Below are 12,314 nucleotides of genomic sequence, written 5' to 3' on the forward strand. Positions count from 1 at the left end.
GTAGTGATGATTTGGGAGATTCATGCATTCTGAAAGGGTTCTTTACAGCACCATAAAGGGTCTATGCAAAACCATCTGAGCATGGTACTACACAACACACATCTGTATTATTGTTCCGTGCAACGTGTGTCAATAACAACACATAATGACTGAAATAACATGTTGTTTTTGACATATGTTGTGTTGACAAGAAACACACATGTGAGAGTCTAAAGCGAACATAAAGAACCTTTCTAAAATGGTTCTTTATAGCACCAAAACGAGGTTCTGCTATGGTACAAGCCTAAAGAACCATTTTCTGGTACTAGATATTACCGTTTTTTTCCCGTTTTTTTGCTTGCATTCATTCGATACTGTCTGCTCTGTGGGTGTGTGTGTGTGTGTGTGTGTGTGTGTGTGTTACCAGGTCCTGGAGGTGTTCTGCTCCTTGTTGGGGAAGCAGGGCAGGTACTGGGTGACGGTGGGTCGGCTCTCTGGCCAGCGGTAGTGGAGCGGGTTCTCCTCCGGACAGTTCTCTGCAGGAGGGAACAACACTCACTTCAGGATTCAGGTTTTAGGTTTACACATCTAAATGATAAAAAAAAAAAAAAAAACCTGAATACAGACAGAAATACAAACTGAGAAGGTGAGGAAGAGAAATCGTGACAGGCTGATGAAACCATCTCACCTCAAAAGAGAAGGAGAGAAAAAAAGATCAAGATGACAAACAGAAAGAAATATAAATTGGACAAGTTAAACCTGAAGACATCAAAACTCCACACAGAGGAGGAAAAACAACAATATCTATGAATAACAAATAAAGGGAATAAACTCAAAGTGAGATGCAGGGAAAGTGAGAGAGAGTGTGAGTGTGTGTTCAAAGAAGAGAGTAGAGAATGTGTGTATTGTGCTAATTAGAGTGTGTGTGTGTGTGTGTGTGTGTGTGTGTGTGTGTGTGCTATGTTTTCCCTGGAAATAGTGGAAGTTGTGTTGCTCTGATCGTGGTGCGTTTAGGGTCCTTGGAAAGCTTGGAATTTCTAGTTTCCAGCGATACCAAGCATGTTATTGTAGACTGGGCATTAAACTGTGGTAGGAGGGGAAACAATCAACATATATCTTATACAGGCTTACTGTGTGTATTAGGAACAAGTTCTTCAGTTTAGTTTAGTTTGGTTTCATCCAGACAGATTAAAACAGAAAAAAAAAGACATACAAATTGTGCATGTGAAGGACTTTCAGAAACACTTCATCCCAAACAAAGAGCAGAAAGATGGAAACTCAACAAGGTGTAGAAATGTACAAAAGCATCAAAATTAATTAACAAAATAAAACTGTCCTCTAATTAGCTATGATGAGAGCCAAGCAAAAGTAATCAGAAAAATTTGATTACTTGCATGTAAATGTTTTAAAGAAAGCAATTAATCTTTTTTTTTTTTTTTAAATAAATAATATTTTTAAATGTAGTAATTAACTCATCACGGCATGAAGACAGATAACACAAAGATAAAAACAATTAACAATGAAATAAATAATTATATAAATACATGAGGGAGCAGACAAATTACTGAAAAAATAAACTAAAATAGACAAATAAATGACTATATAACAAACTAAATGAATAAATTACTTCATTAATCAATCAATTAATATACTATACAATAATTACAAAATTGATTGATTGTTTGATTGACTGATTGAATGATTGATTGTTTGATTGATTGATTGAACCGATCGACTTAAATGAGTAAGATATAAAACTAAACTAAACAAACTAAACTAAACAGATACTGTGTGGTCCGTGTCAACACCCTGCACCTTACCAATAGATTTGATATCGATGGAGTTAGACTGGATCTGCAGCCCGTCACCCACGGGTGCCTCGCTGCTGGACAGCCTGGCAGACACAGCAGCCTCACCCAGACTCTCATTGGTGGTGTAATGATAAACCAGCAGGGCCTGGCAGGTGTAGCTGGACAGGAGAGAACAGACTGGAGTCTATCTAGTGTGGTGTGGTCCAGTCTAGTAGAACAGTATGTTCTGACCAGCAGAGGTGGGAAGTAACTAAGTACATTTACTCAAGTACTGTACTCACTTTACTTGAGTATTTCCATTCTGTGAGACTTTCTACTTTTCCTCCATTGCATTTCAGAGGGAAATCTTGTTCTTTTTCCTCCACTACATTTATCTGCCGGCTGGAGTTACTAGTTACTTTGCAGAATAAGGTTTTACACGCAAAACATACGATAAGCTCATAAAATATGTTGCATTGTTAGAGTTTAAACTCCCCAACAGTATAAGAAGCAGTTAGACCGACAACATTAAAATACTTCTTACAGGTTAAAGCTTCAATAATTTAACACTCTGAAAGAATGAGGACTTTTACTTTTCATACTTCAGTTCATTTTACTGCTAATGCTTCCAGACTTCCTTCAGTAAACTTCTGAATGCAGAACTTTTACTTTTAATGGAGTATTTTTCCATTATAGTATTGCTACTTCTACTTAAAGGATTCAAGTACTTTTTCCACCACTGCTGCACAGTGCTTTTGTATACTGCATTACATGAATAAAGCAATTATTTTACCTTACACCTCTATCCAGTGAAGCAGGCTGCACACTGGAGAGAAGAGAGGCAGAAACAGGAGTTCAACTGAACAGTATTTGCAAAATCTTCTTATGGTTTGTTTTAACCTACGTAGATGTCAGGAGGCTCTGGTTTGCCATAAAGGACAATACAATGAGTATCACAAAGGTCAATTACAGTAAAGTCAATTGGTAACACTTTACAATAAGGGTCACTAAGTTAAGGGCTTAGTTAATGCTTAATAAGCATTAACTAACCCCTAATTAACAGTTAACTAATGTGTCTGGTAATCATTTACTAATGGTGTTCATGTTAACTAAGGTATTCATTTATACATTATTTAATAGTCATCTTTATAAACTATTAAATAATGTATAAATTAATACCTTAGTTAACATGAACACCATTAGTAAATTGCACATTAGTTAACTGTTAATTAAGGGTTAGTTAATGCTTATTACTGTAAGCATTAACTAACCCTTATTAAGCATTAATTAACCCTTAACTTAGTGACCCTTATTGTAAAGTGTTACCAGTCAATTTATTCAACTTTACATGCTTGACAGTTTACCTGACAGCATTCTGAACCCTGATAGATTTAAACCCCACTGCAGCTTAAAACAAGCACTAATAATTATTTGCACACCCTGGTCTGAATGACACACTTAGATGTAGTTACATATTCTGAGGAAATACAGTTTTATCTACTGTAGAAAACCTCCTCCATGCATCTGTCGTGCATGTATCCTGCATCAGCATCACAAAGTGTGTGTTGAGTGTTGTTTCTCACCTCAGGTAACGTATGAACACTGCGTGGGTCCAGTTCTGAAATGTTTGATTCAGCTGTAAGAAGTAAACACATCAAATCAATTCAATCGATCAGTGAATCTGTCAATCAGTCAACTGAGCAATCAGCGAGTTTATCTGTTTGTCCGTTCTGTTTGTCTAACAGGTTTTGTCTTGTATTACTCTATAGAATCTGACAAGTGAATTGATTGTGAATTAAGAAATCAATCAGTATTCTATTAATATGATTAGTTGTCCCAGTTAGTAATGCACTTGGAGAAAAGCCAGCAGGTCTTCATGTCGGACCCTGACATCAGCTCCTATTTTTTAATTCCATGCCTAATGGGAAACGTCTCTTTCAGTAAAGTATAAAAAGATGAATGTTTTTAAGAATTTTCCCCATTTTCTACACTGTAACTGTTATTTTGTGTCTCATTGAGCCCTAAGGTGACAGGTTATAATAATATGAGGTGATGCATGATTTGACGTTATTTGATGACTTGCCGGTAGAAAATAAACTGGATTAAATGTTTCCATACCTCACTTTTTACTTCCAATGTGTTGATACACCCTCATAAGTTATATTAATAACTTAACATTGTGCAGTTTTATATTTTATATTATATTATATGAAATATGGTAAAAGATGCCTTCCAGCTGTGCTGATGATTCCATTAATGCACAGTTAGTCATGATTTATTTCTTGCCATGTCAACTTTTGTGTTAATCAGTTGGCTATCTTTCTTGTTTTATCCTGTTTTTTTTATTCTTATGTATGCTCACTATTTTGAAGAAAACTTTTTTTAGACAGTACACGTGTTGGTAACTGTTGTATAAAAACCATAACACTCTTAAGGATGTTATGGCAAAGAACGCCCTCTTGGGTTTTATTGTTTTAAAGGAGATTTTCATGTACTGGTTACCCAGTATTATTGTGCACTTACAACAGGTTTCCACAGGTTAAAGCTGCACTAGGCAAGACTTTAATAAAAAAAATGTAAAATACACTCGTCTTATCAACCTAAAACACAAAGTGTGGCTGCAACAGAGCGTCCCAGAGAAGCTGCAGATTCATCCTATCTGTCCAAATAAAATTCTGGTTTCAGCTATGGTCACTGGCGATAAATCTTCTCGGCTCAAAGGAAGTGACGAATCGAAACGTATAAGAGTGAAATCCAAAACTGCATGGCCGGACCTCTGAAGAGAGCGTGGTTTACTTTACAAGATTCCTGAAGTCTTACAACTCTCTCGCTCTCTGCCCTGCGGACTTGCCTGGTGCAGCTTCACCACGCGGGTTAAATGAGCAGAACGGGGGGCGGCGTGCAGGTCTTACCCAGCGAACCACGGCGCGCTCCACATCCGCCTCGGCCAGCTCCGAGCCCTCGTCCTCCACCACAAAAGAGATTCGGTAGAACAAGCCCTCTGCAAATGAAGAGGAGCGGAGAGAGAGAGAGAGAAAAATACTTCGGTCTCAATTTGGCACAGGCTATTTCACAGACTTAATGGAACACATTTTTGTATTTTATTTTTTTTTCTGTGCCACACAGCAGGAGATGAATCGAGGGGTTGGAAGTAATCGAGTTATGTAAAAATCCAATTTTACACTGTAAAATGATGAGGGGAAATGTGCTGCTTGACAGATAACAACAGCAGAGAGAGAGGGAGAGAGAGAGCCGTCATTTTGCTTCCCTTTCTTGGTGAATGGGACAGAAATGGCATCATTTCAAATGTGTTATGAATCAGAATTAGCGGCAGGAGAAAATGCTTCTGCCCACTGCAGCAGTTTAGAGATGTGTATGATATTATGATATTATATTATGAACATCTCCACTTTTGAATAGGATTTGTTATTTTAAACATGTGTGTGTGTGTGTGGTCTTACACCTCACACATGTGTGTTACTTTTCAACATAACATGAGAAGAGTTTCATCCCAAGACACTATATATCAAATTTGACAATTATATCCCCAAAAACATAAATATTTTGTAAACAAAGGCCTTAAGATGACTTGCAACTTTAATAGTAACTCATAATGTGCTTTACTTTCATGTAAGAGCCGTCAATCATTTCTGAATATCTCCTTTTAGAATGAAACTCTTCATATGTTAACAGCGACACATGAAGACGTTCATTCCAGAAAGCTCTGTGTGTATTTTTAGGAAAAAATGTTGAAAACTTTCATCACCCAGTAGTTAAAATATAGATGACTCCATCTTCAAAACCGATTGTATCTGCCAGGCAAATGTTTAAAAAAATAGTTAATAACTCCATTTAGCCCCAAATTAGCTTTTCATTTCACATCAGCAATCATTTTCCAAGAGGGGGGGGGTTTGCTACTTTATTTTCAAATAGTTGATGTCTCATTTTGGAGCACATCTCCAAATCTGAATAACATGTGTATAACCTGCTGTTATTCACCTGTGTTGCAAATAAAGTGCGAGTTCTCCCAAAGCAGACACACAAATGTGTTGAAAATCATCATTTTTAGTGTTTAATGTTTAGTGCAGAAGGTGCTGCTGATGTTTCTGCTGTGATGGGGCGTTCTCTCCTGCTATGCCTCACAGTGGCAACTAGGTGGCGCCCCGGTCTCTATAATTGTTAGTAAGAGCTACAGTACAGTCTCTACTCCATCAGCTCTGGTGGGAGACTCCGCTAGCTGCAGAACCTGAAGTCGTATCTTTTTTATGAAGTTTAGGGAGCATCAAAGATTTGGTAAGTTCAAACAGTCGGCTGGACTTTACAACAGTCTGTAAAATGGAGACGAGTTGCCTGTTAAGTTATTTATTGTCAGACTGTGATAGCAGCAGAGCAGGACGTCTCGACCACGAAGCTGAGGTGATTGAGAAAAAACTCAGAGAGAGAGGGAGAGAGAGAGAGAGAGAGAGAGAGAGAGAGAGAGAAAACAGCATGACGATAATAGATTTGTAGATAAAAAAAGGGACTAGAAATGAGAGAGAGAAGGTAGAGGTAGAGGGAAGTCTACCTAAGTCTAAATAATGTAGAAACAGAGAGATGAGAGAGAGAGAGAGAGAGAGAGAGAGAGAGAGGTAGATACTAGAGAGTGAGAGAGAGAAAAGAGATAAAAAAGAGCAAGAGGATGAAAGATTTATAGAAAAAGAAGGGAATAGAGAAGAGAGAGAGGAGGTAGAGGTAGAGGGAAGTATTTCTCACTATGGTAGATAATGTAGAGATAGAGATATGAGAGAGAGAGAGAGAGAGAGAGAGAAGAGATAGGTAGAGCATAAAAGAGAGAGAGAAAGAGAGAAAAGAAGAGAGAGGGAGAGAAAATCCAGAGATAATGCACCGTTTCAACTACAAGTACCAGACTAATCTACTGCAATGTGATTGGACAAAGTTCTACACTCCATGTTAATGTCCTATACCCGGCCTGGAATCATGAAGAACCAATCAGCGGCCTCCAACAGAAGAGGGGGACCCGCCCATTCACCTGATTGACAGCTATATCCACCACTACCGTACGGGCAGCAAGCTACCAAAGCTAATTATTGACGAAAACCAACTATTCCACTACGACACTGCAAAAACCATTCAGCTGAACAATCATTTAATCATATTCAGTCGTAAAATCTGATTATTTTTTAAAAAAACAAGTGACATAATCTGTGAACTGGGTAATTTCACTTACACTACCAGTCAAAAGTCTGGACCCACCTGATTGAATGTACTATATTTTTCATTAAAGCCATTTTGATCTAAAGGCTTCTGCTTAAATGCTTGAAATTAGTTTCTTTAGTCAAATATAAATAGTGAAGTTGATCTTATGTATGAATTTCTCTCCAAAGCCTTTGCCTTTCCATCAAGGCAAAGGGCGGCTGCTTTAAAGAATCTAAAATATAAGATAGTTTTGATTTGTTTAACACTTTTTTTGGTCACTGCATAATTCCATTTGTGTTATTTCATAGCTTTGATGTCTTTGATATTATTCTAAAATGTGGAAAATAGTAAAAAATAAGTAAAAACGTGTGTCCAAACTTTTGACTGGTAGTGTTTTTCCGCTGCATCTCAACTGAATCAAGCTACAATATCTTGTAATGAGTCCAAGCTTATGTCACTTTATTACGTCATCAATAAAATAAGATTTTAAGACTCAATCCTAGTTGTCTAGATGAATATTTTTTACAGTGCAAGCTACTGTCATTACAGATAATCGTTTTCTTTTTTTTTGTTCTCTACTTCTACAGTTGGTGTTACTGCATGACATACTGTTCCCCGATGACAGTCCACACAGACATGTAAAATGAAAGCGATGTTTACATTGGCATGGCAAAGCGGGCTTGGCGGTGAAACCCACGGTCGTGGATCCAGGGGTAGGGCGCGCCGTGGCCTTTTTGAGGCCGCCGCCGCCACCGCCACCACTGATAGTCGACGTACTGACAGCTTTGAATGGAGCGATTGGTGAGGAGGAGGATGAGGAGGAGGAGGAGGAAGAGGGGTTCTCTGTGTGAATAAAATGGTGAGCATCGACGGCGATAGGCGGCGTAGGGGAAAGGTGCACATCTCTGTCTCTGACATCGCCGGCGCTCTCGTCACTGCGGCCCGGATTCACGCCGCTGTGCACAGATATTGCTGAACTCTGATTCCCGCTGTGATTCGACACACTTGAACCGGAGCTCAAACCGTTGGGCTTTGAAACCGTTGCGTTCGGCCTCCCTGATGCGCCCGCGCTCCCGCCGAGATCTGCCGTCGATTCGCTGCTCTGGGACGCAGCTGTGCTCGCTGTGTCCGTCCATGTTGTGGCGTTTTTGGCCTTTGTGGCATTTGTTATTCCAATCGCTGCCGAAGAAGAGTCTTTGTGTGTCTTAACAGTGGTTGTATTTGGCTTCGGGGTGATGAGGGATGAGCTGTATTTAGGGACCGGCGGGGTGTCTCCGGTGTGGTTGTCACCCCAGGGAAGCGCCGGCTGCTCCAACCCAGAAATGAAGCCTCGATCTGGGGCGGCGATAAGTGAGCCGGTGGGGGATCCGGAGGCTGGGGAAGGGCGGGTATTTAGGCCAGCGGTGTGCATGGAGTTGAGAGGAACTGCCGCACCGATGGGTCGATAATTGGGTTCAGAAGCGGAGCGAGGGGGAGTAGGTTGTATATTAAGAGACGCTGATTGTGCGTTCGGGGAAGCTTCGACATTCACGCTATCGTCTGTCGCAGCATCCGACAGTACATCCGGAGCGACACTGTGGTTGGCATTAGCTGCTGGAGAAGCCGGCCCCGCGGCAGAGGAGGGATTATCCGAATACGCAGCATCGGAATGAGTTTTTGGAACAACATGCGCGGGGTCAAATAAAGCAGAGGGATGCGAGCGTTCGTCAGCTGCGGTGAAGTTACTCGAGGCCTCAGGTGACGGTACGGGACCGTCGGCAAACCCGGACGCATTCACTTTCTGCGAGCCGCGGGCGAGCTCCGGTAAAACCTCCTCCTCCTCCTCAAACACTTCGGCAGAAACAAAGGGCTCCGGCTGGCTGAGCAGGGCAAAGCTATCCGACGGCTGGACCGATTCCCATTGGCCGGCAGGGATTCCGAAGGCTTGGTGGAGAGGACGTAATTGGCCGACTGAGGAGGATTGTCGGAATGTCCCTGTTGACTGGGTAATTGGGTAGGCGGAGGGCGTCTGGGAGGGTTGTGAATGGCTGGCCGGGGGGGATGGGGATGTTGTGGGCGGGTGGAATGCAGCAGTCGGCCGCGTGGGCGAAAAGGCGCCAATTCCTGCCTCGGCCATGCTGGCAGGCTCTGCTGGCAGCGCCGCCCGGGCAGAGGGGAGAGGAGAGAGAGAAGCGGGGATGGAGGGAGAGAGGGGAGGAGAGGAGACGGTTACGGAGGGAGAGATAGCAGGATGGGCGAGGGAGAGAGGGTGAAGAGAGGGAGAGGAGGCCGCAAGGGAGGGAGGAGGGGTGAGGGAGGGAGAGAGGAGGGAGGGAGAGAGGAGGGAGGGAGCGAGGAGAGAGGGAGCGAGGGCAAAGGAGGTGAAGTGGGACAATAGCTGCCTCTGCTGTCCAACGCCAAGGAGTGTGTGTGTCGCTCCAGCAGTGTGTGTGTGTGCAGTGTGTGTGTCCGGCCCCGGCCTGTGACTCATTTCTAGTTCCACACTCGGCGCTGCATCCAAAAACAGCAACTCGCTCGGGTCTGCCTGCGCTCCTGAGCGTGTGAGCGTCTGCGTGTGTGTGAGCGTCTGCGTGTGTGTGGAGCTGCGCGTGTGCGTCAGGCGGCCGGTGTTTTCTGCGTGTGTTTGTGTCATGCCCGAACGGTGCATATAATCCAGCCCCGAAGCATGCTGGGGGGCGGCGGTGCCAGGCTGTGATACCAGGCTGCTGTGGAGCGCCGGTGTCTGAGCCGGCGCCATGACAGATGGATTTGACAACGGGGAAGTGGGGCGATCAGATGCGTCGTCATAGTGTGCGAGTGCCTGTGAGCTCACAGTGTGTGTCCGCAAGACCCTGGGGTGTGTGTGTGCGCCGGCGGCAGTGTGTGTGCGCGCCAGGCTCTCGGCGTGTGTGTGGGAGAGTGTGTGTCGCGCCCTCCACGGGTCTCTGTCGGAGCCCGGGCTGACGGTGTGTGTGTCTTGTGATCCAGACGGCCCTCTCCGAGAGAAAGGATGAGAGAAGAGAACAGAGTTGTCAGCTACAGGAGCAGAGGGGGATGAGGAGGAAGATGTCGCGGTCTCCCCTCCCTCTATCCGCTGCGTCACCGTGGCAACCTGCGTCACCGCGGCGATCTTAAGGGTCTCTGAAGAGACAGTGAGCGACAGGTTGTCAAGGCGATGAGAGAGGGGACTCAAAGTTGAAAGGACGAGGGAAGAAGAAGAGGAAGAAGAAGCAGAAAAGTGCAAAAGTTGCGATCCGTCCGTACTATTTTGTCTGTGTTGTTGGAGCGTATTGAGCGATGAGGGCAGAGCCGGGGTGCGTTCAGAGGTCCGATCGGCGGCTCTTGGTTGTGATGTAGAGCCAACTTCAGACTGATGCGCTGTACGTGACTCGACGGGCCGGGTCGAAACAAATATCCCGCCGAACTCTCTCTGATCAGACTGAACAAACAACCGACTCTCTGACAGCCTGGCTGCATGAGAAGAAGGCCACAAAACCACCGGTGAGTCCAACTCAGGGCCAAACAAATCCAAATGCAACCTTGACGAACTAGGCTGCATTTGACTCTGTAAATCAAGTCCGACTACCACTGAATCGGATGCCAAAGACTCCGCTGATAACCCTGAGGCGGTTGGCTCAATTTGACTCGCGGAAGAGTCGGAAAAAACCCCAAATGAGGCGGTTAATGGAGCCGACCGGGTATCGAGGACGCGATTACCCCGGGAGGAGGTCAACCGACTCCTGAGCGGTTCCGTTAAGTGGTTAGAGGACTCTGTGGCGGAAGGTAAAAGGTAAGCAGGAAGCGGCGCGCCATCAAGAACCGGCGTGTAAGATGCAGCCGGGGCTTCGGGAAAGAGAGGGAGCGACAGCCGGGATGCTGTCTCGCCCTTTGTCATCTCAAAGTCCCTTTGAAGAGTCGCGGGCAGCCGCGGCAACGACAAAAGAGAAGGCTGAAAGCGGCCGCTATTTCCGTCCGCCTCCGCCGGCCGGACGTGAGCGGAATCGGCAACGCTTACCGTTTCTAAAGGCTCACGCTGGGCCTGCCGGGAGGGGGAGGGCGAGGGGAGGGAGGGCCGCAGGGAGGCAGAGGGAGGAAGAGGAAGAGGAGCGGTAGTGGTGGAGGATGAGGAGGAGAGGGGAGGAGAAGAGGAGGAAAGGGAAAGGGGAAGGGCGGTTGACGCGGGGAAAGTAGCGGCGACCGGGGAAGAGAGGGAGGGAGAAGATGAGGCAGGCAGAGCGATGGTGGGAGAGGAGGTGAAGGGAAGAGGTGGAGATGGAGGAGGAGGAGAGGGGGAGAGGCCGGATGATGAGTAGCGAGGGATGAGGGAGGGAGAGGAGGGGAAAGCATGAGAGGGAGAGATTTCTGAGAGAACGGGAGAAGGAGAGGAGAAAATCGATGGTCCGGGGAGAAAAGAGCGTACAGATGAGTGTGTGTGTGTCGATGTGGGCCGGTGTGCAAGAATTTCCATGGCTGTCTGTATGCCTGTACTTGTATATAAATAGTCAATGAGTCTACTTCTGGCCACTGTGGATTCTACATCACTTCCAACACCGTCATACACAGCACTGTCCTGTGGGTACGTAAACTTTATAGAAAGCGAGGAAGAGGGCGTCTGTGCTGTTTCTTCTTTGAGCGGCGGGGTGTCTACCGTTCGCACCTCTTCCTGGATTGAAGAAGAGGATGTCTGCACGGGGGAAATCTCCTCTGCGAGAGAAGCAGAGGAGGTGAGTCGTGTCATGAGGAAAGACGGGGTTGGCTGCGAGGTGAGGAGGAGAGGTGAAAGGGGGAGAGGAAGGAGAGATGCTGCAGGTTGAAAAGTAGATGTCCCCTCTGGTTGAGTGAGACTTACACTGTTTAAAATGCTGTGCTGCGTTTGAGCTCCTGTCAAAGTCTGAGAAGCAGTCGGCGAAGGAATCAGAGTTCTGCTAATGTGCGTAACTGTTTCTGCCAGCAAACTGCCTTTTGATTGGTTCAATGAAAGCTCCCTTCCTGCTTCGAAGCCACTCAGCGGGCTTCCAGTGTCATTGTTCAAGTGCAGCTGGGTGAGCGAATGTTTATTCCCTCCTTCAGAGCCAATCGGTGGGGGCGTGGCGGCGAGGACAGCGCTGTGAGGCTCTGATTTGTTAAATTTGTTTCCTGCTTCCTGGCCAATCAAGGCCGGGCTCTGCGGCTCCAGAGGCGGGACGGTGGCGGGTTCATCCAGGGAGTAGGCGGAGTCAAACTCATACAGGCTGAAGGGCGCGCCCCCCTCGGCGAGCTCAGCCAAATCATACACAAACGGCTCAGTTCCCGACGCGTATTCATCCACCAGCGGCTCCAGAGGATCGGTCCAGTTACCAACGGCAACCGTCCCGTTCTCCTCGCCGCTCA

At 45.4% G+C, this 12,314-nt stretch overlaps 1 protein-coding gene across 1 annotated transcript in view; it reads right to left on the reverse strand.

The window, feature by feature from the left end:
* adgrg6 (adhesion G protein-coupled receptor G6) overlaps positions 1-12,314 on the reverse strand; it is an 81,741-nt gene that overhangs the window by 33,291 nt on the left and 36,136 nt on the right. The window contains exons 9-13 of the mRNA XM_078289777.1: positions 4,682-4,770; positions 3,353-3,405; positions 2,563-2,595; positions 1,800-1,948; positions 404-515 (exon numbers count right to left, since the gene is read on the reverse strand). Of these exons, the coding sequence (XP_078145903.1) occupies positions 404-515; positions 1,800-1,948; positions 2,563-2,595; positions 3,353-3,405; positions 4,682-4,770 (436 nt within the window). The remainder of the gene's footprint in view (positions 1-403; positions 516-1,799; positions 1,949-2,562; positions 2,596-3,352; positions 3,406-4,681; positions 4,771-12,314) is intronic.

The sequence above is a fragment of the Centroberyx gerrardi genome, chromosome 18, assembly GCF_048128805.1.
Source record: "Centroberyx gerrardi isolate f3 chromosome 18, fCenGer3.hap1.cur.20231027, whole genome shotgun sequence".
NCBI lineage: Eukaryota > Metazoa > Chordata > Actinopteri > Beryciformes > Berycidae > Centroberyx > Centroberyx gerrardi.